A 22,235-nucleotide genomic window follows, 5' to 3' on the forward strand; every position below is an offset into this window, starting at 1 on the left:
ACTTACTGCTCGACTTGCAATACACCCAATTCACAGTTTCACTGTATACCGAACCTACATTTCCACTGTGCACTGACACGAAAAGGTAAATGAAGCTGGAAGAATGGCACCCACACATCTGCACGGACTGCACAGACTGCCTCTCCCCAACTCAACTCAATGAGGTTATATTTTCCAACCCATCGATTAGAATTGTTAGGTGCTGTGCACCCTGCAAGGTTAATTGCTGAAAAAGTAGAGGATGGAGATTATATTCATGACTGTATCACATACACCAACATATATGATGAAGTACCCCACATTACAGAGATAGCACATAGCACTTCGGGGGGTGGTCTTCGTTGATGGTTCATCCATGATAGATCAGAGCACAGGACTGAGGCATACAGGAGCAGCGGTGATAAGAAAGGAAGGTGATGATTTTGAGGTAGTGCTAAGTGCAAGGTTACCAGGACAGTTTTCAGCACAGGCGGCAGAATTGGTGGCAATGATAATTGCATTTGAACTAAATGAGGACCAGGTAGCGATGATATATTCTGATTCTGCGTATGTGACGTGTATGATACATTCAGGACTGTCACAGTGGAAAAGGAGGCGGTTCCAGAGTTTGCAAACAGCACGAGTTGTTGGCATACCGAACGGCGGCACCGTTGTGAAATACGCAGCCCATACAAATGGCACAGACTTGATATCTCATTGTACCAACACAGCAGACGCAAAAAGGATAGCATACTTTGTTCAGATTTTAGACATTACACAGGCGGCACATAAAAGGAAGCGTAACATGATGTTGAGAGAGGGCTATAACACATTATCATTGACACAGTTTATTGAGCAACACGGACACACGCCACAGGATGAACAGGACCTGTGGATAAGGCGAGGATGTCCATTGTCTCCCACTGATCTTGTGTGTAACAGGACAGTACAGGCAAAAATGTGATGCGTCTTGAGTGACTTAAGTAGCATAAGAGAAGTTACACTATCCAGCACAAACTATAAGAGAATATCTTGCAGCAATCCTTTCTGAGGAATGGTTAATTTGTAATTTACAGGAGAAGATTGTGAATTTTATTGTGAATTGTATGACCTGTCAGCAATATACTGCTGGGCATACCTTCAGACTGGTAAAAGGAGCAATACCCCGCCCCCACAGGCCTGTTTCAGCATTTGGACATTGATTATGTGGATATGCTTCAAACAAGTAATGGCTACCAGTATAAGATCAAGGTAGTGTGCCCCTTTCCCCGCTGGATTGAAGCGGGACCATGTACCCATCCTGATGCCAAAACGGCTGCCAAATTCCTCGTATGTGAGGTATTTCCAAGATGGGAGTGTCCGAAGTGCTACGATCCGATAATATAGTCCACAATTTGCAAATTATTTATTTTTTGAGGTCACATCCCTGCATGGCAACAAGCATAAACTTTGCTCCGCCTAACACTGCCAGGTGAATGGCATTGTTGAATGCCTCAATGGCCTCTTGAAGGAACACATTACAAAATTACAAAATACTTTGCACAGAAATTGGTTGCACTTCCTTCCCTTGGCTCTTTTTGCCTAACACAATCAGTCAAGCTCCGATCACCGCCTAACCCCTCACAAAATAGTGATGGGTAGAAGGATCAATGTTCCCATTGCCCCTACCACATGTGCTCAATCAGATGCACAGAGTTCTATGACTGTGCTTGGAGAAAGGATTCATGATTATTCAACTGCAATGACTAAATGTTTGCAATTTATTTCTTCACAGATAAGGTGCAGAAGGGGTGCCAAGAAGCAACCAACGATAACGAAAATGAACATGTTGATGTAGATAGTGTGATTCCAAACTCCCAGTTGTTCCCAGGGGACCTTTTGTGTGCATAATTGTACCCACAAGTGGCACAAGCCATGCTTTGTTGGCCCTTACCTGGTCCAGTATACAACCCCATCCTCGGTAAAAGTGCAGGGTAGAAAGACGTGGGTGTATATAGGTGATTTGAAGAAGTATACAAGAACGCCCGGCCCCCCCTGTCAGACAAACAGGAGAAGCAAGAAGAAGAGGACGCAACTGGGCCAAAGACGAGGTCAAGGACGAGGGTTGACAAGCAATACGAGACGTGATGTCACATCGTGGATTAATGAACTTTTTAAATGAAATGGACACTCTGCCCCTAGTATCCCAACCCAGCCCTAGAAAAGACTATTGGAGAAAATTGACTCCATTGCTATCATGATTACTGCATTTTTCTTTTCTTCATGTTGTCTTTGGTTTATGTATATAATAGCAATTAGCTTTTGTAGCAATGATGTCATCAATATAGCTGCTATCATGAGTGGAGAAGTGAGCAGAGTTAGGAGAGGTGTGACTGATGACAAGCACTTCATGAGGACTCACTTTGAGAAGTATAGCGATAAGACAAAGAATGTGTGGTATCAGCATATGAACAAGGTGTGTGCTCTCTCGTTCCGTACGTTTTGCGTACCGCCAATGTGTTCATGGCCAAGGAGATACCCGTAAAAAAGCACACTGCCTCACTCATCTGGCATTGTGCAAAATGAGGGGGCAATTCCAAAGCAGATCGGCCCACATAGCATGGGTCACAAAGGCAATTTTGCCTTATGGGGATAACTACATTAAAGATATGGAACAAAATGGAACAAAAGACATGGCCATGAAATTTACATTATCAGGGCCACGCAGAGGTGAGGTAAAAATTATCTAACATCCTCTACTAAAGTGCACAGATTCACAAGGGAAAGAGATGCCATTTTGTTGGGATATGCCACAATTGCACATAATGGGGGGCATGTATACCTCTGCAGGATGTGTAGAAGGAATGATGGGGTGTAGAGTAGAAGCTCTGATAGGGCAGCGGAAGGAAGTAGTGACTAATGCCAACAGTATATGTCTTCAGGAATGGACAAAGACATAAAGGGCATAATAAGGATGGCAAATGTTTCTTTGTGCTTTAGAAACAGCGGCACACAAAGTAGGAGAGAATGAAGGATGTGGACGCATTTCTGATGTGGCAGGTATGACAATAGGCACAGCTGTATTAATGGACCACTATTGGGCCTGTGGTTCAAAACGCTTATATGCAGCTTGCACCAAATTGGGGTGGTCTGTGCTCATTAGCAGTGTTGTATGCACTGGGACTGGAGCTGCCCCAGAGCAATGTGGTATAAAACACTGATTATCCCATGAGAAATAATAAAGAAAGAAAGCGGACATCCCTAATGTTACAGCGCACAAAAAGAGACAATTGCTTATCAATGAAAAGCGTGAAATCATTCAATGAAATACCACTTGGACACAGGTTATTTAGTAAAGCATTGATGTTCTTTACGTCCCTTCTTGTCCCTGGCGTACAAACAGCTGAGAACTCTAAGTGGTTGCAAATAACAAGATGGGAGTTACTGCAAACGATCAATGCCACTGGGAAATGTTTGAATGCAATTAAGGAGGAGCTGGAGGCTATCAGATTCATGACTCTCCAGAATAGGTATGTCCTCAACCTCCTCACTGCCAAAGGTTGGCTCAAGTTGCTGTACATTTAAACCAGCAAAGTATTAACAGAATGGGAGCTTGACAGAAGATGTAATGTCCCTGTAGTAATTAAAATGCAAAAATGGTGAAGGATACTGAAAAAGTAGAAAATGGGGACTGGTTTGAGTATCTATTCTCATGGTTGCCTACATGGTTGGGAAGTGCATTTAAAATACTAATAGCAGTACTAGTACTGGTATTAACTGGTCTCTGTGTCCTGCAGATTAACCTATGATAATGTAGAAGAGCATGGAAGAAGGTAGTAGAGAAACACATGCTGATGGTAGTATTGTGCAGGAATGACACATGTTTACAACCAAACAGATGAACAACCATGTATGCACACACATCATAGAAAGAACACTTGGGCCTCCTGGTACAATGTTCAAACTCCTGGTAGATCCTCACAACTACACACAGCGTTGGGTGGACTGAAGGAGATGGAGAATGATTTGTCCTGACATGTGGTCCAGAAGAGTATGCGGTCTAGGGAGGTAGCTTGAGGGAGGTTTCCAAAGTATGGATCTCCAAATGTACACCTGCTAATAAGCAAGTAGAGGGGTATGTGGTCAATAAATTGACCAGAGGGGGGGAGTGTGATAATGCAGATAAAGACAGCATCAGAACTGGCCCCGCCCCCAGTGGGGCACAAAAGTGAATGCAGGTACAAGCTGACAGGTGACCTATAAACAGTCAATGTGAAAACTGGTAAAAGAAAAAGTAGGAAAGGTCACGTTACACAGAGTAGGGTAAGGGTATAAAATAGAGTGCACTCACAAGAGTAGGGAACATTTCCAGAATAACACAGGTAAGGTTACACAATATTACATGGGTAGGGAACCATGCACAGCGGTGTGCATATGCACCAGGCACGAAGAACATAGGTCCTAGACACAAATAACTTTTGCACTAGACACAAAGGACATAAACATGGTGGCGGCAGAACCAAAGTACTGCCATCTTTTAGACAGAATTCTGCAAGGCCCTCATTCTAAAGTATTGAATTCTAAACACATGAATTCAGATACTAACACTGCTATGTGCACAGTTATGAGCCCACACCATGTTGAGACAGAAGCCCAGGCATCAATGTTAGGGCAGCAAAGATGCACAAGATAACATTCTGCAGAAACACACAGGATGTAACTATAATGTTAATTCATTTTTGTTGGAAACAGCAAAGACGCAGATAGCTTTGATCCCCAGGTGCGAGTAGCTACCATGCCAAACTACTGTATAAATAAACACAGAGTGTTTTTTTAGTGATTCCCATACAACAGTGCACACGGGGTAGGATAGCAGCAAAATACAAATAAATAGCAAACATGGTTCCTAAACAGTGGTCCCCTACCACATGATCAGGACAAATGAGCATTCAGTCCAGGCCAATTAGATAGCGCACCTGCAACATTCAGAGACAGGGATGACATGCCAAGGTCACAAACGCATTGGCAGATGAGGTCTTGGGCCTGGGAACAAGAAGGGAGTGACTTCTTTAAATTGGATTAGGGCAGTCTGCCTATCACTCCTTCCTCACCACACATCTTGGCATCACATTAAAGTGCCAATGCTGAATGAGGAAAACATGAACCAATCAGAATTGTGTCCGCAAAGTTGGCCAGTGTATTTTAGTGCCAACCAATAGTATCAAAGTATGAAATGTAACAGTATTTAGTAGAATACATATAGGAGGAGCCATCAGTTATGGGATGTCCAAGTTTCACATATAGAATATGTAAGGATTGTATCCTTTTGACCAATAAAGTAGGGAAGTAGGAGTGTTTATTTTAATATTAGTTATGACATCACCTGTGATGAAAAGGTAACTTAAACGATTGTGTGTTGCATTGCAAGGTTGAGAATACTTGTTTGTGTTCTCCTGGACGATCACATGTGAATAACGCTGGGTGTTTTCATGCACTTGTATTTGCTCAACTTTCTAGAGTTTGTCTTGTTATTGGTTATCAATTGAGCCCCCCCTTAACGGCTGGAAGTTCTCAACAGCTTTCTTTGCACTCGAACATGTGTAGTTGTGTACATTCTCAAAATTGTGGCATTGCGACCCAGGCGGTAAGTGAAAAACAATGCCGGTAAATGATTACCGGCATCGTTTTCCGCTAGGTCCGATCATGACCCATGACCGTTAACTACGATGCCATTAGCGGCATCGTAGTTAAAGCTGCAGCTAACTGCACCAAGGACGCGCGCACACGACCTGCCACACCGTAAATACCGGCATGGCGCAAAGCTACGCGAATGAAGACCCAAGCGGACATGCACCTAACGCCATCACCCAGCCCGTTAAGTACCTTACCGCCATGGTGCTAATTACGCCATCGCGAACCAACCGTAATGGGCCTTGTGCAGTGAATCCAGCTGCACAGGTGCACAGAATCAGCACAGGTGGAGGCAATACAGACTCAGGAAGTACAAAAAGAGCACACCCCACCCCTTCCCACACCCAGTCACACTCCACAATGATTCCAATAGGAATAGAAATGTTGGGGCTGGAGGACCTGATAGCAATGCAAGTGCTACAACTTCAACTACAACAACAACAACAACAGGCTGTACAGAGGAGACGCATGAGGAGAAGGAGGGCAAGGCAGGGCCAGCAAGCCCCACCAGCACAGCCAGTGGCACCACGCAGGCAGCCCACAATCCCACGCATCAGAGCCAGTCCATTCAACCTCACCGCTGAGCAGATCCACACCCTGTACCGTTTGGACCGGGACACCATCACCGCCATCGTAGACATGACACACAACAACATCGTCAGCATGATAGAAACACCAACCGCCATCCCACCCCTACTGAAGGTAGTGTCTGTACTCCACTTCCTGGCCACAGGCACCTACCAGCACACAGTGGGACACTTGCATGGCATTTCACAACCATTATTCTCACGTACACTGATCCAAGTGCTTGATGCCCTCCTCAAGCACACAGACGACTACATCTCATTACCATGGTCTGCCCAGGAGATTGCAAACACCAAGGTGGGTTTCCATGCACTAGTCGGCATACCTGGTTGCATTGGTGCCATCGACTGCACCCATGTGGAATTGGTGGTGCCACATGCCATGGAGGTACCGTACCGCAACCGTAAACTATTTCACTCAATCAACGTGCAAATGGTCTGTGACTCCAACAGGATCATCACACATTGCTGTGCCCGATTCCCCGGAGCAACCCATGATTCAATGGTCCTTCGGAACTCCACAATACCACGCTACATGGAGCGACATGCAGGGCCAAGATCCTGGCTACTCGGTGAGTCACATGTCATGACCATGAAAATGTGAAGTGGGTAGGTGAACGACACACCAATGCATACTCCACCTGGCTGAAAGGGGGGGGAATGATGCATACTCCACCTGGCTGAAAGGGGGGGGAATGATGCATACTCCACCTGGCTGAAAGGGGGGGGGGGGAATGATGCATACTCCACCTGGCTGAAAGGGGGGGGATGATGCATACTCCACCTGGCTGTGAGTAGCAGAGACAACGGAGCCAGATCATACCCTAAAGCAGCACAAACTTCAGCTTACAACACTAACCTTATGCCCGATGTATGCAGCCCCACCACGTGAATGAAGGTGTGCCCCAACCATGACACAACCATCCGCAAGTGCATTGTACCAATTCACACCACATTGACTTCAACGAAATGCACCTACATGCACGTCACCAAACACCATCAACTGAAAGGCCTGTCCCCCATAACTGCGCACGAAGGAGGCACATGACGGACAGAAACATCAACACACCATCACACAGACAGCAAGGCCCACAAAATGTCCCTATCAACATCAGTATTGCTCACTGGGGTCATGATGAGGCTTACAGCAATGTTGCAATGATGTGAGCGTTGACATCACAGGACACTTGCCAGGCCACCAAAACAAATGGCATGAACGAACACAGTGGATGGGCACTCACAAGGCACTTGACCCCACTGCATACATTGGTTGATGGCATGCACAACAGTCCATAAGAGCCATGAGCATATACTGGTTGCATCGTGTGAATCAATTAGTGCATTTAAAAGAGGTCCGAAGTAACAGTTGGATGCAAGCCATGGTGGCACGTCATGTTTTGAAATAGACGTCATGACTGACATATACATTCTCGCCCACATACAGGTGATGCAGGCTATCCCCTGAAGAGGTGGCTCCTTACACCAGTCCGGAACCCACAGAACCAGCACGAGGAGGACTTCAACCGTGCACATACACGTACCCGTGTGGTGATTGAGCAGGCATTTGGCCTATTGAAGGCATGGTTTCGCTGCCTCAGCAGGTCTGGTGGGGCACTCCTGTACCGCCATGAGAAGGTGGCAAAGATCGTCATGGCATGTGTCATGCTACACAATTGTGCGTCAGACGAAATGTGCCCCTGCCCCCTGATGCAGAACTGCAACCACCTGACGATGAGGATGATGAGGGTGGGGATGGGGCAGCACCTCATGGAGGCGGCGATGCACAGGAGGGGCGTGAAATGCGTAGTACTCTGATCAACCAATTATTCTAGCACACACGGATGGGGGGTATCACCTGGAGATGACGATTGTGGCACTGTGTGCGTCTGTTATATGGACACTGGGGACTGTTTACCAATAAATCGCACATACGCAATGAGCAATGTCCACACATGTGATTTGTGCAAATAGGAAAAGTGTATTGTAAAAGTGATTTTGTTGAACACACCCACTCCCTCCTCCCCCCTCCCCCCTGAACTCCCCAACACACCCACTTCCCCCTGCCCCCTCCCCCCTGAACTCCCCAACACACCGACTCCCCCCTCTGCCCTCCCCCCTGAACTCCCCAACACACCCACTCCCCCCTCCACCCTCCCCCTGAACTCCCCAACACACCCCCTCCCCTCTGGAATCCCTACAAAGGTGTGAGAAAGTCTGTGAAGCAGTGTCTGATGTAGGATTTCTCCAATGTGCGGCCACTATTGGCAGCCCCCTCCCCTGGCCCCCGGGGCACCCCTGCCTGTGCTACGCAGGTTCCTCCCCGATCGGCGGATGGGGCTGCTTGGGTCGAACTGGCACCCGAGGAGGTTCCTGCCTGCTCATTTGGACGCATGTCCCGAATTGTCTGCACTAGTTCAGAGATGACGTGCCGCACAGCAGCGAGTTCTGCGCAGATGTCCTTTGTGGAGGACTCTATAGCAGCCTTCACTGTCTCTGCGCATTTCTCCATTGCTGCCCTTGCCCCCCCACATTCTGCAACATGCTCAGTAAGGAGCGAGGATAGTTGCTGCTGCCGGGTGACGATCTCCTCCAGCGTTTGTTGGTTTCTCTGGCCCATGGATAATGGCAGTGGTATTCCCATTGGGCTGCTCACCTCCTGCACCGAGGATGGAGAGCCTGGCCAATCCTCATCCTCTAACTGCCCCTGTGTGGCATCCGCATGCGGGCTGCTTTGGGACAGGTAGGGGGAATGAGGGTGGGCAGTGGGGCTTCTGACATCAATCTCCTCAATAATCCCTGCTTCGCTGTCGGAGGAGGCTGCAATGGCAGCAGTTTCCCCAATAGTGCTGCTTGCAGCAGAGCCTGTCCCTTCTGTGGGCACGATTTGGGTAATGTCCGCTGCTGCTGCTGCTTCTGTGCTGCCTGCTGGGGTGGCTGTCAGTGCCCTGTCCTGTTTTCTTGGCACGGATTTTGGCTGCTGTGGGGTTTTCCTCGGTACGGCAGAGGTGGAGGGTTGTGGTGTTGGCACAGTTGTCCTGGTCCTCTTGGTAGGTGTGGAGGCAGTGGTGTCCTCATCCTCAAGGTCGGAATTTGAGCATGTGGTGGAGCAAAGGAGGGAAAGTGTTATTGATGGGTCTGCGGACATTGGGCGGGCATTGTGACGACTGACATCTTATCAGTTAGTACATGCGGCACATTTGAGGCAGGGGCATACAGGTTGTCTCCCTTTTGTGTGGAAGTAGCATGGAGGTATGTGGGTGCCTGCAGTTAGGGTGTGCATACTGCATGTGTAGAGTGTGGAGATCGGATATGTCTGTGGGCAGTCTTCTGCTGATGTGTTCCATTTACACTATAGGGCAACATTGTACTTCACATGAATGGACTTTGGTGACTTTTGCATGGCTTGATTTGAGCCACCTACCTGCATCGCCTGATGTCGGGGCTCCTCTCTCCATTCCTCCTACTCCTTCTATGCTCTCCATTCCGATTGTGGAGGCACAGATTTCCTCCCATGGCTGCAATTTAATAGGGGACTCCTATCCTCCCCCGGTTGCCGTGCCCAGGTTCCTGTTTGCCGAAAGGATGCTCCTGACTCGGAGCCGGAGATCGTCCCACCGCTTGCGGCACTGTCTCACATTGCGGGGTACTGTTCCCACGGCACTAACCCGCTGAGCTACCAGGGCCCATATGGCCTTCTTCTTTGCTACGGCCGGTCTGGTCATTTGGTTTGAGAATACCACTGCGGCGTTCTCCTGGAGGGTCTCCGCAAGCATGGTAAGCTCCTCTCTGGTGAAACGGTCTTGCCGCTGGCGGTCACAGGCTTTTTTAACAACTTTAGGCATTTTCTTGCAGGAAGAAGGTTGCTGATGGTATTTGCCGGGTCTCAGGCTCGGATGTCCAGTGGTTGCGGAGGATGCCAATGGATTGTGTTTTTAAAGATGGCCGCCGTGCTCTTTCCCGTTCCGCCGCGATGACGCTACTTCCGGTTCCGCTTATTTACGGTCACCGCTAATTGCGGTGACCGCTAACTACGGTCACCGCTATGAACGGTGGTCGGGGTGGCGGTAGTGCACCTTGCGCGGCATACAATGCCAGTAGGTGCCGTTTTGGGGGCATTAATGCCATGGCGCAGTTTACATTACCGGCATGGCGTAATGCTCATGCACGATGGGTCGTAATGTCCCGCTTTTTACGGCTTTGATCCAGCACGTAAACGTTAGTTACGCCATGCCGGTAATGTCGTATACTTACCGCCTGGGTCGTAATGAGGGCCATTGTCCAAGTAAAACCTTAGTATCACAATCAAGAGTTTGATCAGGAGTAACTTGTCAAGCCAAACCAAAGAAATCTTAACATAGTTGGATGCCCACTTCAGTAAACCTGGTTGGAGAGCTGTTCAACCCAGTGGCTTTTTCACTCTTAGCTGTACACCTACTGACAGGGCTCACAGTTTAACTGTTTCCTGTGCATTCTGATGTGTTACCTTGCTTAGAATTCTTTCAGTTCTAAAGCTATTTCTGATGCAATTATGTAACAGAACCATATTGTTGTCCAGAAATGGAAATAGTATACGCTTGACATTAAAGCACAGATAATATGCACATTGCAGTCTTTATTGCACTGGTATTGCACAAACACCTGCCTTTCTGAGCTCTCATTTTGTCAGGGTTGGACCTTCCCTTGCGTGGTTTGGTTCAAACATTGTGTTGCAGTTGGTAAATGTACATATGCTTATCTTGGGTTTGTTTGTGAGGTTGCATTTATGATCCTCCAAGATTCACCCATGCTCTCTTCCTTTAGAGTATGGGCCTCATTCCGAGATTGGAGGTAGTCATGGCGCTATTAGTGCCATGACTGCCTACAATAACGGTCCCGAGTCCGCCCTTGTTCAATGGGGACTTACCGGTCTAGTCGGACCTTTGCGGGACCGGTAAATCCCCATTGAAAATACCATTCCCCATTCCCATTTGAGCCCCCACAGGGCTCAATGGGAATGGGGAAGGTGCAGATAACGGTACCGCAATTTGCGGGCCCGTTATTAGCTCCATGGACCCTTTGCGGCTCCCGCTAAGGCACCTCGGAATAGGGCGCAAAGGGATTACCAGCACCGGTGTCATTACCGGTGCCCGGTTTCCTTTTGCGCCAGCCTCGGAATGAGGCCCTATGTCTTGCTTGTGTAATCCACTTTCATTAGTATTTTGTGCATTTCCCTCCTGGATTATTGGAGACCTAGGGCCTCATTAAGACCCCGGCGCTAAACCATGGTGCTATTAGCACCATGGTCCATGCCGGGGTCCGCCATGGTGAATGGCGGAATTACCGCCCCATTCCAAGGTTGGCGGGGCGGTAATTACCCATTCACCATGGGCCCTTCCACATTCCCATTTTTGCCCCAAAGGGCTCAATAGGAATGGGGAAGGCACTAAGTACGGTGCCGCAAATTGCGGCACCGTACTTAGCACCAAGGTCCCTTTGCAGCACTCTACTTTAACGGCTGGTAAAACCAGCCGTTAAGGTCGGGTCCCACAAAGGGACCTCGTAATTAGGCGCTAATAGGTTAACGGCGCCGCAGCCTTTTACGGCGCCGTTAACCCATTAGCGCCTGGTCTTTTCATGCCCAGGGGATTACTTTAGGCTTGTATACGAAATTCAACCTTCTGGGAGTTTCTATGGGGGGCACTGTTTAGACTCTTGACGTTTTACGGTTTTGGCATGATTATGACTTGGTTGTTATTGAATGTCCCATCTCCCTTACATTCTTTGTCTGCTGGGCACCTCATTTTTTATCGCACTGATGGCGGAGCTTTTCCTTTGCAGGCAGCAGTGTTTTGGTATGACCATTTGGGTTATGGGAACATGATATGGGGTTGCCCATGTTGTCCTTTCCCTTCCCTGTTTGGTGTTGGAACTTACATTTGCTTATGGTTCATGGCTATTGCATGGCAGGCACGCTTGGATTCTAAGTCGTGTACGTGAAAGACTATCTCAGTTTGTTTTATTGTTATAGAACAAGGACTACAGTGAGGAAGAAAGAGTGGTAATGTTCTGCCTATTTACATGTACACTTCATTATACAGAGATCTACTTTTCATCGACACATTCCTAGATCCCTATGCAATTCGCATCTTCAAACAGTACAACAGTATTATACGCAGTTGTCAGGTGATGTATTCCTAAAGCAGGGGGAGAGATTATAATTTTGTATTAACTTTAAAGGATTAGCAAAGGTGCCTGTTTTACTGGACATGACTCCTACCTCACAGATCAAGGACTGTGACAAGAAATATGCAGGGCTTGGTAGTGGCATGTCACGCCTTTACTCTCTCTTCCTCATGCCACTGTCCAGCAGGTGAAGGCAGGGGCGTTGCTAGGGGGGGGCTAAGGGGGCTACAGCCCCTGATCTTTTGGTTGTAGCCCCGGATAGAATCTCAGGAGCTACAGCCAAAAGACTAGCTAGCCCCCAGTCCCAACAGTTCCAACATCAGTGTAGCCCCGGGTCTTTTCCAGACCTAGCAACTCCCCTGGGTGAAGGGCATCTCGACTCTGGACATTAATTTATCAAGTGTACAGAGTGATCCTAGGAATTCTCAAAGACTCATTAGTGATTAAGAGACACATGTGAGTAAGTCCATGAATCATCACGCTACTATAGCCTCTAATTCTCTTTATTGGAGCGTTGAAACAATTAGGCATGATAGTGCGGCTCAAAGCCTATAGCCGTAAATCAATATAGCAGCATGGTAAGTCTTACCCCGCCATTAATTCAACTAACAACCCTGCCAAAAATCCAAGGTCTAAGGTGCTAATGCCTATGTCTTTATTGTTAGTGGTGGGAAGTCCGGGGGGTGTGGGGGGAGAACACCACTATAGCCTCAGCTGGTAATAGTAAAGGGAGCTCTAGGTGTGCGATTATTTTCTGTTCCCATTGTGACCAGCATGCGGGGAACATGCTGCGTCGACGTTGAGGTGGGAGTGGACTTTGGCGCGGACAGGCACGTGATGCTCGGGTGGTGGTGGTAATCGGGAATGCATGCAGTGGGGCAGGAACGAAAAGGGATCATGTCCGGGGAAGGGGACAGAAGTAAAATGGCAGCCAGTAGGGGTGGCACCAGCAGCTGGGTTACAATGTGGTCTTATACTGCCGGATTCGGCCTGCCTTCCTAGACACGTGGGACCAGATTACAGAAACCTTGCACCAGTGCAAGTGAATATTTGCATGGTATGAGCACTAGGGCAAAGTTAACCCTTTAAAAAAAAAAAAAACTGACGAATTAGAAAGCCATTGGAACATGGCAAGTGTAGTTTGGCATGGTATAACCACCAGGGCAAAAATTGCCCTAGTGCAAAAAATGGAAATTTTCACTGCATGTTTGCACCAGGGCAAAGTTTGACCTGGTGGGTATAACATGCCAAACTGCATTTGTCATGGTGCAATCGATTTCTAATATGTCCCAGTGTTTTTTAAACTAGGGCACATGTTGCCCTATTACTAGTACCGTGCAACTTTGCACTTGCACCGTTGCAATGTTTCTGTAATCAGGCCCTGCGGGTAGGCTGGTGCCTCTCCCGTGGGTTTCAATAACACATTATGCACATTGCACATTTGCAAACTCTTATAACCACCTCATTTGTTAATGAAATCCTATGAAAAGACGTTTGCTACACAGTTCTATTGAGAAGTGCCTCTATCTTGCTAATATTACTTTTAGGATTATTTTGAGTGATTGCTTTCTTCTGACAAAAGCTGCTTCGGCGCCCAGCAGAGAATATCACTGGAGTCCTGAATGGAAACACTAATTCCACATCATCAATTAACATTCATGAAAGCATGGAGATTAACAACATTTGCATGTACAATGTGTTTTCAAAACAAATGCATTTTCGTTGAAAGTCTTACCAGGTATCCTTATCAGCGTTATTTCTTTAATGACATTTTTTTCCAGTTGGTTGCTCACAATGCATTCAATTGTCGTATTTTTGCTGTCACATGTGTAGAGGTATTTCTTACTCAAACAGCTTGCATTTGTACTTCGATTGACTGTAAACGAGACAATGCAAAGGAAATACAGCGTTATTCATGGCTATTGAAATAAAGCACGTTCACAGTGGTATTCAAATCACTAGCTGTCGTGTCTAATAAATGGAACAGTGAAAAGGGCACTCAACGTGATCCTCGCAACAAACCTTGCAACATCCCCTGAATTCGGAGGGTGGATGTTAATGAAGCACCTTCAGAAGGGCTTCTTTGGGTACATGTGAACCAGATGTGTTCATTGTCCCTCAGATTCTGGTTTCAAGCCCCTCAAGCAGGACAAAGACTGATATGTAATGGAAATGTCTCTTCTGTGAAAGGGACAGTGAGCTAAATAATCTGGCTGAGACTCTCCCAAAATATAGGCTGGTAGAGGGTCTCCCAGAGCCCCCCCTGTTTGTGCATATTAAGTAGCTTTGGGTTCTCACCCTAAGTTACTAGGGTTATCCAGATGTGGAGCCCTTGCTCACTGTTCTTAGAGAGGCACAGCTCCACCTCACTGGAGGCCCAACCAGGCGGAAAAATGGGCAGCACAAAGACTAATAAGTAATCGAAATGTCTCTTCTGTGAAAGGGACAGTGAGCTAAATAATCTGGCTGAGACTCTCCCAAAATATAGGCTGGTAGAGGGACTCCCAGAACCCCCCCCCTGTTTGTGCATATTAAGTAGCTTTGGGTTCTCACCCTAAATTACTAGGGTAATCCAGACGTGGAGCCCTTGCTCACTGTTCTTAGAGAGGCACAGCTCCACCTCACTGGAGGCCCAACCAGGCGGAAAAATGGGCAGCACAAAGACTAATATGTAATCGAAATGTCTCTTCTGTGAAAGGGACAGTGAGCTAAAGAATCTGGCTGAGACTCTCCCAAAATATAGGCTGGTAGAGAGGGACTCCCAGAACCCCCCCCCCTGTTTGTGCATATTAAGTAGCTTTGGGTTCTCACCCTAAGTTACTAGGGTTATCCAGATGTGGAGCCCTTGCTCACTGTTCTTAGAGAGGCACAGCTCCACCTCACTGGGGCCCAACCAGGCGGAAACACAGGTTTGGTTCTTGGCTGCCCTAAAAAATGGGCAGCACAAACACTAATATGTAATCGAAATGTCTCTTCTGTGAAAGGGATAGTGAGCTAAAGAATCTGGTTGAGACTCTCCTGGGATATAGGAGAGGGATAGAGGGACTCCCAGGACCCCGCTTGTTTGTGCATCTAAAGCCGCTCAGAACATCATTTCCTTCAACTTAAATGACGTGCCTGATATGCCTACTTTTAAAAGCCTCATCATGAAATGCACAGAAATCGCAAGGCTTTCCATGATTTGTTTGCATAATAGCCTATTCCTCTTCCTATCACTCTGGTGTGGTCTCCCAAACCCATGCATAGCATCCTGCTAGGGAGCAAGCATGACACAGCGCAGAAAACATGTCGCCATGTCACCAAGCACGTCTATTCCGGTTCCCAGCGAATTGAGCGATTTTCACTGACATTACATATTTTTCTTGTTTCTGCAACAATTGTGTGCCATCTGTGAAGATACATTCATGCATGACAGCACTATTTGTGCTATGGCAGGCCTCACTGCTGAGCACAACTGGTGCATGTAGACACAGTAAACATGGTCGGATGAAGATGGGTCGTTCCCGTAAGTGCCCATTTCAAAATATTGGGGGTCCCCTTCCATACAGCAGGAGAAATTTGTCTGAGGCACCTGCAGGGTGTATCGGTTATAATGAAGTCACACAAAAAAATGGAGGGAGGGGGGTTTACAGCTGTGGATTATCACGGCCTAGGAGGCTTACACGCTGAATCTATAATGAAAAGCTATTAAGCTTTTTGTCAGAAAATGATAATGTAGTCAAAACCAGACTACTAAGTCAACGCGGTGATAAGAATCCTGCTGGATACTGCAAGAGGCCCGAGAGGTGAGAGCACCAGCAAAAGCAGACTGCAACATGCACACTGATAACACAACATGAACGCACTGACTTACCAAAGTATTTTGTTTTGTGACAAGATTGCCAAAATGGGGGTTGCTGCACGAGGAGTCCCATGAAAATCAAGGTCCATTTCTACTGAAAACATTGCAAGGCCCTGGCGCTTCCCTGAATGTAGATAAGAGTTGTTCTTGTTTCCACTGCATGGGTGTGTCAAAGAGCATTAAAAGCCAGTGGATGTTGGTTTTCCACAACCTTCATCAAAAGTATTCAGTGATTCGCTAATCTGTCCACAGTTTCTGTTGAGGAAGCATCCGCTTCAGGGAGAATTCCAGGGTGAATTTCAGCAGCGAGTTGGAGACCTGACCCCCATTGTTGCATCCTGAGACTGGAGAATGCTGCAGACTCAATTTCCTGGCCATTCCTTCCATCCTCACCTTATCCCTCCCTCCAACCCTGCCTTTCCCACCCAACAGCCCGTGATTGGCAGATTGAACGGGTCAGCTGAGCCCTGCCATCACCCAAAGATTCCTTACTGGAGGAATAGCCACTCTTTCTGGGCAGCTGCCACTCCGTTGAGGAAGCATCCGCTTCAGGGAGCATTTCAGCGGGGAGCTGGAGACCTGACCCCCATGGTTGAAGCCAGATCCAGGGAACGCTGCAGGATCCATTTCCGGCCCGTTCCCCCTCCTCAGCTTAGCCCTCCTTCGGACCATCCCCTTGCCCACTGACCATCCGTAGAGCGCAGTAGGCGCTATACAAGCGACATATAACATATATGCAGAGGTGGTTCTACATCAAACCTCTAAACAGAATGAGCTTCTTAGAGGTTTTTACCTGTGAAATGTCAACATATACGAGCAGGAAAATACACAGGGCCCAATTAAAAAAGAAATTACAATTACTAATCTGTCTTAAACCTGTAGAGGGCTATTCGATTCACAAAGAAGTTACTATGAGTAACTGACTTGCTCCTAATTACTCATATTAAAATCTTCCTTCTTAAATTTAGCAAGGCTTTGAAAACACTACTTTTCGGTTAAGCCTTCCCTAAGTGTAAACATGATTCCACCTATCTTGCTTGTAGCTCGCTGTTAGAGGATGTTCATCGTGTGTTCCAGAAGGCAACGCAAGAGGATGTGGAAGTTATCCTATTTATTTAGCTTATCATGCCCTCGTCACACCCCAAGCTCTTGTCCATACCCCGTTTTTATACTTCCCGCTCTGTAGCGACTCTGTAAGCACTGAGGCGGTTACATACCTCCATGCGTATGCATGAACACATGCATGAGCAAATTAATAAAGTAGCAGGAGACAGGCACTGAAGGCTGATTTGGTGCATTTGTATTTGCATTTTTATTTATTGAACATTCCTAAAGTGGGATTTCTGTTGCAAAAAGATTTATTATTTTTTAAATATTTTTTATTTATTTATTGTGATTCTGGTTGAAACCAGTCATCTTACACAAACTATAAAAAAAAACAATCACAACAGTCAATGCAATATATAAAAACCCAATATATGAACTTTAAGCATACACAAAACAGAAGAAAACACAGAAAAACGCATCACATTATTACAGGAGAATTATCTAAACATCACTTTTAAAATCACTCTAAAATAGATCCATAAAAGTAGAAATTCTATTATGCCTAAAACCTTGTACCACAACAACAGTTGAAGGGCAGAGTCCCTGAAAAGAAAAAGCATTAAAAAATCACATTGTACCACATATACTAGTTACAAATTTAAAAATTCGATAGTCTCAACCCTAACTCCCGCCTGTGCAAAATACGCTAAAGAGAATCTAACGCACAGGCGGATATGTAGTTACCACACCACAGCCTTTCCTAGTCGAGAGTTTGGTAGCTTTGCAGATCGTCCCCTCTCCTCTCTGTACAAATAAGCAGTAGGGAAGTGTGCAAATAAGTAGGTAAGATGCTGTAGCGTGTAACATATCAGTCTATTTTAACTTCAGGAAATCCATCCTCCTCTGTGGGTGCTTCACCTATCGCTTCATTAATGTTCTGCAGCATCCATTTATGTATTCTTATGATTACTCTTAAATTGAGATCAGATCTAAGCATTTAGTGGGGGGTAACCACGCCCTAGACCTCTAAGAAATACTAATCAGCCATGCTGCAGCCCACAATTTGAGTGTTACTATTGTTAAGAGTTTTCTCCCCACTAGCCAGTCAATAGAACATGACACTAGCGTCTATGTAATTAGGATCCCATACAAATCTATTAAGAAGAGCCAATCGCTGGGCTTTGAGGGACACACAATAAACCAAGATGTGTTCTCTGCTTTGTTTCAAATCTAGTTCTCCACATAACAGACCATTTCCCACACCTTTCTCAACTCTCTTACCCCTACCTTCTCTGATCCCTCAAATCTCACCTGTTAGTAATAAATGTAAACTAAATCGAAGGAATTCACTCCACCAATAGGGGTTGGGGAACTTCTTTAGATAAAGTGGTAAGTATCCAATCGATTTATCCAAGGGCGAAAGGCTCTTGTACAATTTATAAGAGTTCCCTTTCTCTACTGTATGACACCAGTCAAGCTCACTTAACTTTTTCTTAACGAGCCCCGGTTACATTTTTATGAAATGTGTTGAGTGAGAAGATCGAGCGAGTTCGTTGATGTTCGCTGTAACTCCCTGTTTTAGATAATTGATATTAAAAGAGATGTATTTTGGCAAGTTCCTGAGTCAGTTTGATTATTGATGTTTGAGTATATTCTGCATCCCATTCTATCTCAAAGTATTGCTACCTCGTCTTAAAGGGCTTGTGTTGAGCACACAAGTTCACAGTACGGTAGCAGAGATATGATGGTTAAAGATCCATCGACCTAGTAAGCTTTGGGGTTCTGGAAATATTGGACGTCCTTCGACATTTAGCTGGTGGAACGTGATGCTCCCTGTAGATAGCGGCCACTAGTATAAACTTAATCATGCAATTACAGGCGGGACGGGTCCCTCCTTTTCAAGCCGAAACCCCTCCCGACTTCTACAGGAAGCTGAGCGGTCCGAAGGCTGAAGCGGCGGGTTGAGGAGGAGACGATCCCAAGGATCGGAAGTCGAAAACGCAAATGGTGAGTAGACTGAATGAGGTGGCAAACGGAATGAGCATTGAGAGGGGAAGAGTGATAATGGGGAAAGAGTAACAGAGGGTTGGTTGGGGTATTTTCTTTTGGAGTTTTAAGACAAAGAGCATCATAGTTTAAGATGAAGAGCGTCATAGTTTAAGGTATATAGACGAGGAGAGATCTATATAATAAGCCCGGAATCCTACATCAAGGTTATTTAGAAGGAACTTGCCCTAAAGTCCAAGTGGACGTATCTAGGCTACGAACGATCAAGGATCGCTAAAGAGGACAGTTCATACTCCAATCTGAGTCATTATTAGGGGCAGGAATGGTCACAAATAGCGATGACAGAAGTATATGTGGGTCGGCCAGTCTGTCAGTTTGTCTGTCTGTCTGTATATTGTACATGGTGTATGTGGTGAAGAAATGAAATATTGAAGAACGAAGAAGAAATGGACGCGTGGAAACATTGAGATTTCAAATGTAATTATTTATTTATATAGTAGACTGATAATGTTAATTGAATAAGTAGATTGAAGTAAACGTAATATAGAGGCTTGGAGCTGCGACGATTGGTGCACACTCATATTGTATTATTTTTCTGGAAAGCATTTATTTCTGTGAAATAATGGTAAGTTGCGACAGCCAATTGTGACTAAATCATGATGGAGGAGATTACTCAGCTTATACACTTGTGCAGACAGCTGCCAAAACGCGCACCCAAGCTCAAGGAGTACAGTGCAGCATGGGTTAATGGTACGTCAGATAAAATGTTCATGCCATGTTCACAAGCAGATCACTGTCCAAAGCAGTTTTGCAACATATGATGACATATTTGCATGCAGAATACACGGGAAAGAAGCTAGAAAAGAGGTTAGCTAGCTTAGAGCTTCAAGAAAATGTACCAGGAGGAAAGGGAAGACCCGCCTCCTGAGCCCTGGATGCTTAACCAGTGTAAAGAGGGAGGGGAAAAACCTTCTGCTCCCCCTACCGTGCATGAAGTAAATGGCGATAGTACGAAAGACGAATGATTATATCCTTTAAGAGAGCTTAAGGCAGAGACAGGGTATAGCAACTCAACATATAAGTCACCTGCATGTAGGAGCAACGAGAGTCCCGAAAAGACTCCAGAAATAGATGTGATACCATGGGACAAGGAGAGAGGTGATCGACCAGGTATGTCTCTAGATATAGAGAGAGAAATAAAAAGATGGAAAGGAGAGAAAATAAAGCTGACGAGGTAGCGCTCATACAGAATGAATGGATGGGTGGTCAGATATTGTTCAAACTTGATGTAAAGAGCATCGAGGAAGTAAGACAAAAAGAAGATCAGGACCAACAGGATAAAAAAGATAAAGAAAGAGAGAAACGATTGAAAGAAGACAAGCAAAAAAAGAAAGAAATTAACTATCCTACTCGACCTGACATCATTTCAGATAGTGCAAGTGCTAAGTCATAGATAAGGAAGGTAGGGGAGAGTAGGAAGTTAATGGAAACAGACAGGTGACTACCGTATTAGGCCTGATGACATTTCTGGTAGAACCAGTGAAAATCAAAAGGTGAGGGAGAGGGGTGCAGAAAGGGAGGGGAGGAACAAAACAAGTGACTATTGTACTAGGCCTGATAACATTTTGGATAGTGCTGGAGGAGAGCAGGGGAGTAAGGAGAAGGGAGATAGACGAGGTTGCTATCATACTAGGTCCAGGGACCATTCTGACAGATTAAGTGCATAGAAGAAAGTAAGGGGAGGAGGGGAGGAGATAGGAAAGGGAGAAAGGGAGAGGAGGAGAGAACAGAGAGTAATCAGTCATAAGGAGTGGAGAAGCAAGAGGGGAGAGCTAATACAATTGCAGAAGTCAGTAGTAACACATAATGTTGCAAGCCAGAATACAAGATGAAGATGGGAACAGCATGATTCAGGGCCACAATGAGTACAAGATGCAAAGGAAGTCCAGCATGAGAGTTGAGAAAGAGTGACGCACCATGAAACAATGAAGTTCATAAAAGTCAAGTCCAGCATTGGCCACAAGACAGTGATGGTCAAACCAGAATGTATCAGGACAGACCCCTGCCGAATTAGGCTAGAGGTGGAGGGAGGGGGAGCAGGGTAGAAGAATCAAGCAAAACAGGCAAAAACTGTGTGCGAGAAGGGTGGGGAGCACAAGGGAACATCACAGGGGGAACAGAGGGGGTGGGGATGGCCTGTGGGGACAGAGGGAGTAAACCCATGTTGGTGCATGCTTACCTGCTGTCTGAGCAGGGGTTCGGGCTCTGGGTCCACCTGGTTTGAACAGGTCCAAACAGAAAATGCCCTTTTCTTCATCGGCCCTTCACTTCGGACGCCCGGGCGAGAGACGCCCTTGATCTAAGAGTTAAGAGCAGGAAGGAAGAGGCGGAGCTAAGAAGGTGGGTGGTGTTTAGGCCAGGTGACCTAGATCCACTTGCACCTGCTACCCATCAACCTAATCCAGTAGTAGCATGGGAGGACATAGAAGAATTTTTCCCGACACATGAACCAATGCCAGGAGCGTCTAGAGCAGATCTACAGGATCATTTTGATATAAGAAGCATTGGAGAGAAAATCGATAAGGTTTATCATGAGATGAGGAGCAAAAGTGAATAAAAAAATAAAGGAAAAAAACGATCGATTTGAAGGTGCATAATCGCAAGGCAAAGAGGGAGGTTTGTTTAGTCTCGAGCATAGAGCCTTGTCTTTGGATGGATGAAAAGAGGGAAGCAACACTAGTTGGGGACAAGATATGTCAGACGAAGACAGAAACCTTCCGTGGGGAGGAGGCGACGAGTGCATGTGATCTTGAGGGGTGTTCTCCGACAGACAGGGAAGTGAGATGGTCAGATCTGGACCTACCTAAATCGGGGATGCCAGAACCCCGGGCGGCGCCAGATCGACCTAAAGGGCGATCCCATAGTGTGAGGGGGGACTCGCCACC

The 22,235-nt window shown here is 46.3% G+C and overlaps 1 protein-coding gene across 1 annotated transcript in view; it reads right to left on the reverse strand.

Moving 5' to 3' along the window:
• LOC138453202 (adhesion G protein-coupled receptor F5-like) overlaps positions 1–22,235 on the reverse strand; it is a 1,258,340-nt gene that overhangs the window by 467,735 nt on the left and 768,370 nt on the right. Inside the window, exon 14 of the mRNA XM_069605829.1 lies at positions 14,131–14,271. Within this exon, the coding sequence (XP_069461930.1) occupies positions 14,131–14,271 (141 nt within the window). The remainder of the gene's footprint in view (positions 1–14,130; positions 14,272–22,235) is intronic.

The sequence above is a fragment of the Ambystoma mexicanum genome, chromosome 4p (assembly GCF_040938575.1).
Source record: "Ambystoma mexicanum isolate Mex_15411 chromosome 4p, UKY_AmexF1_1, whole genome shotgun sequence".
NCBI classification, from domain to species: Eukaryota; Metazoa; Chordata; class Amphibia; order Caudata; family Ambystomatidae; genus Ambystoma; species Ambystoma mexicanum.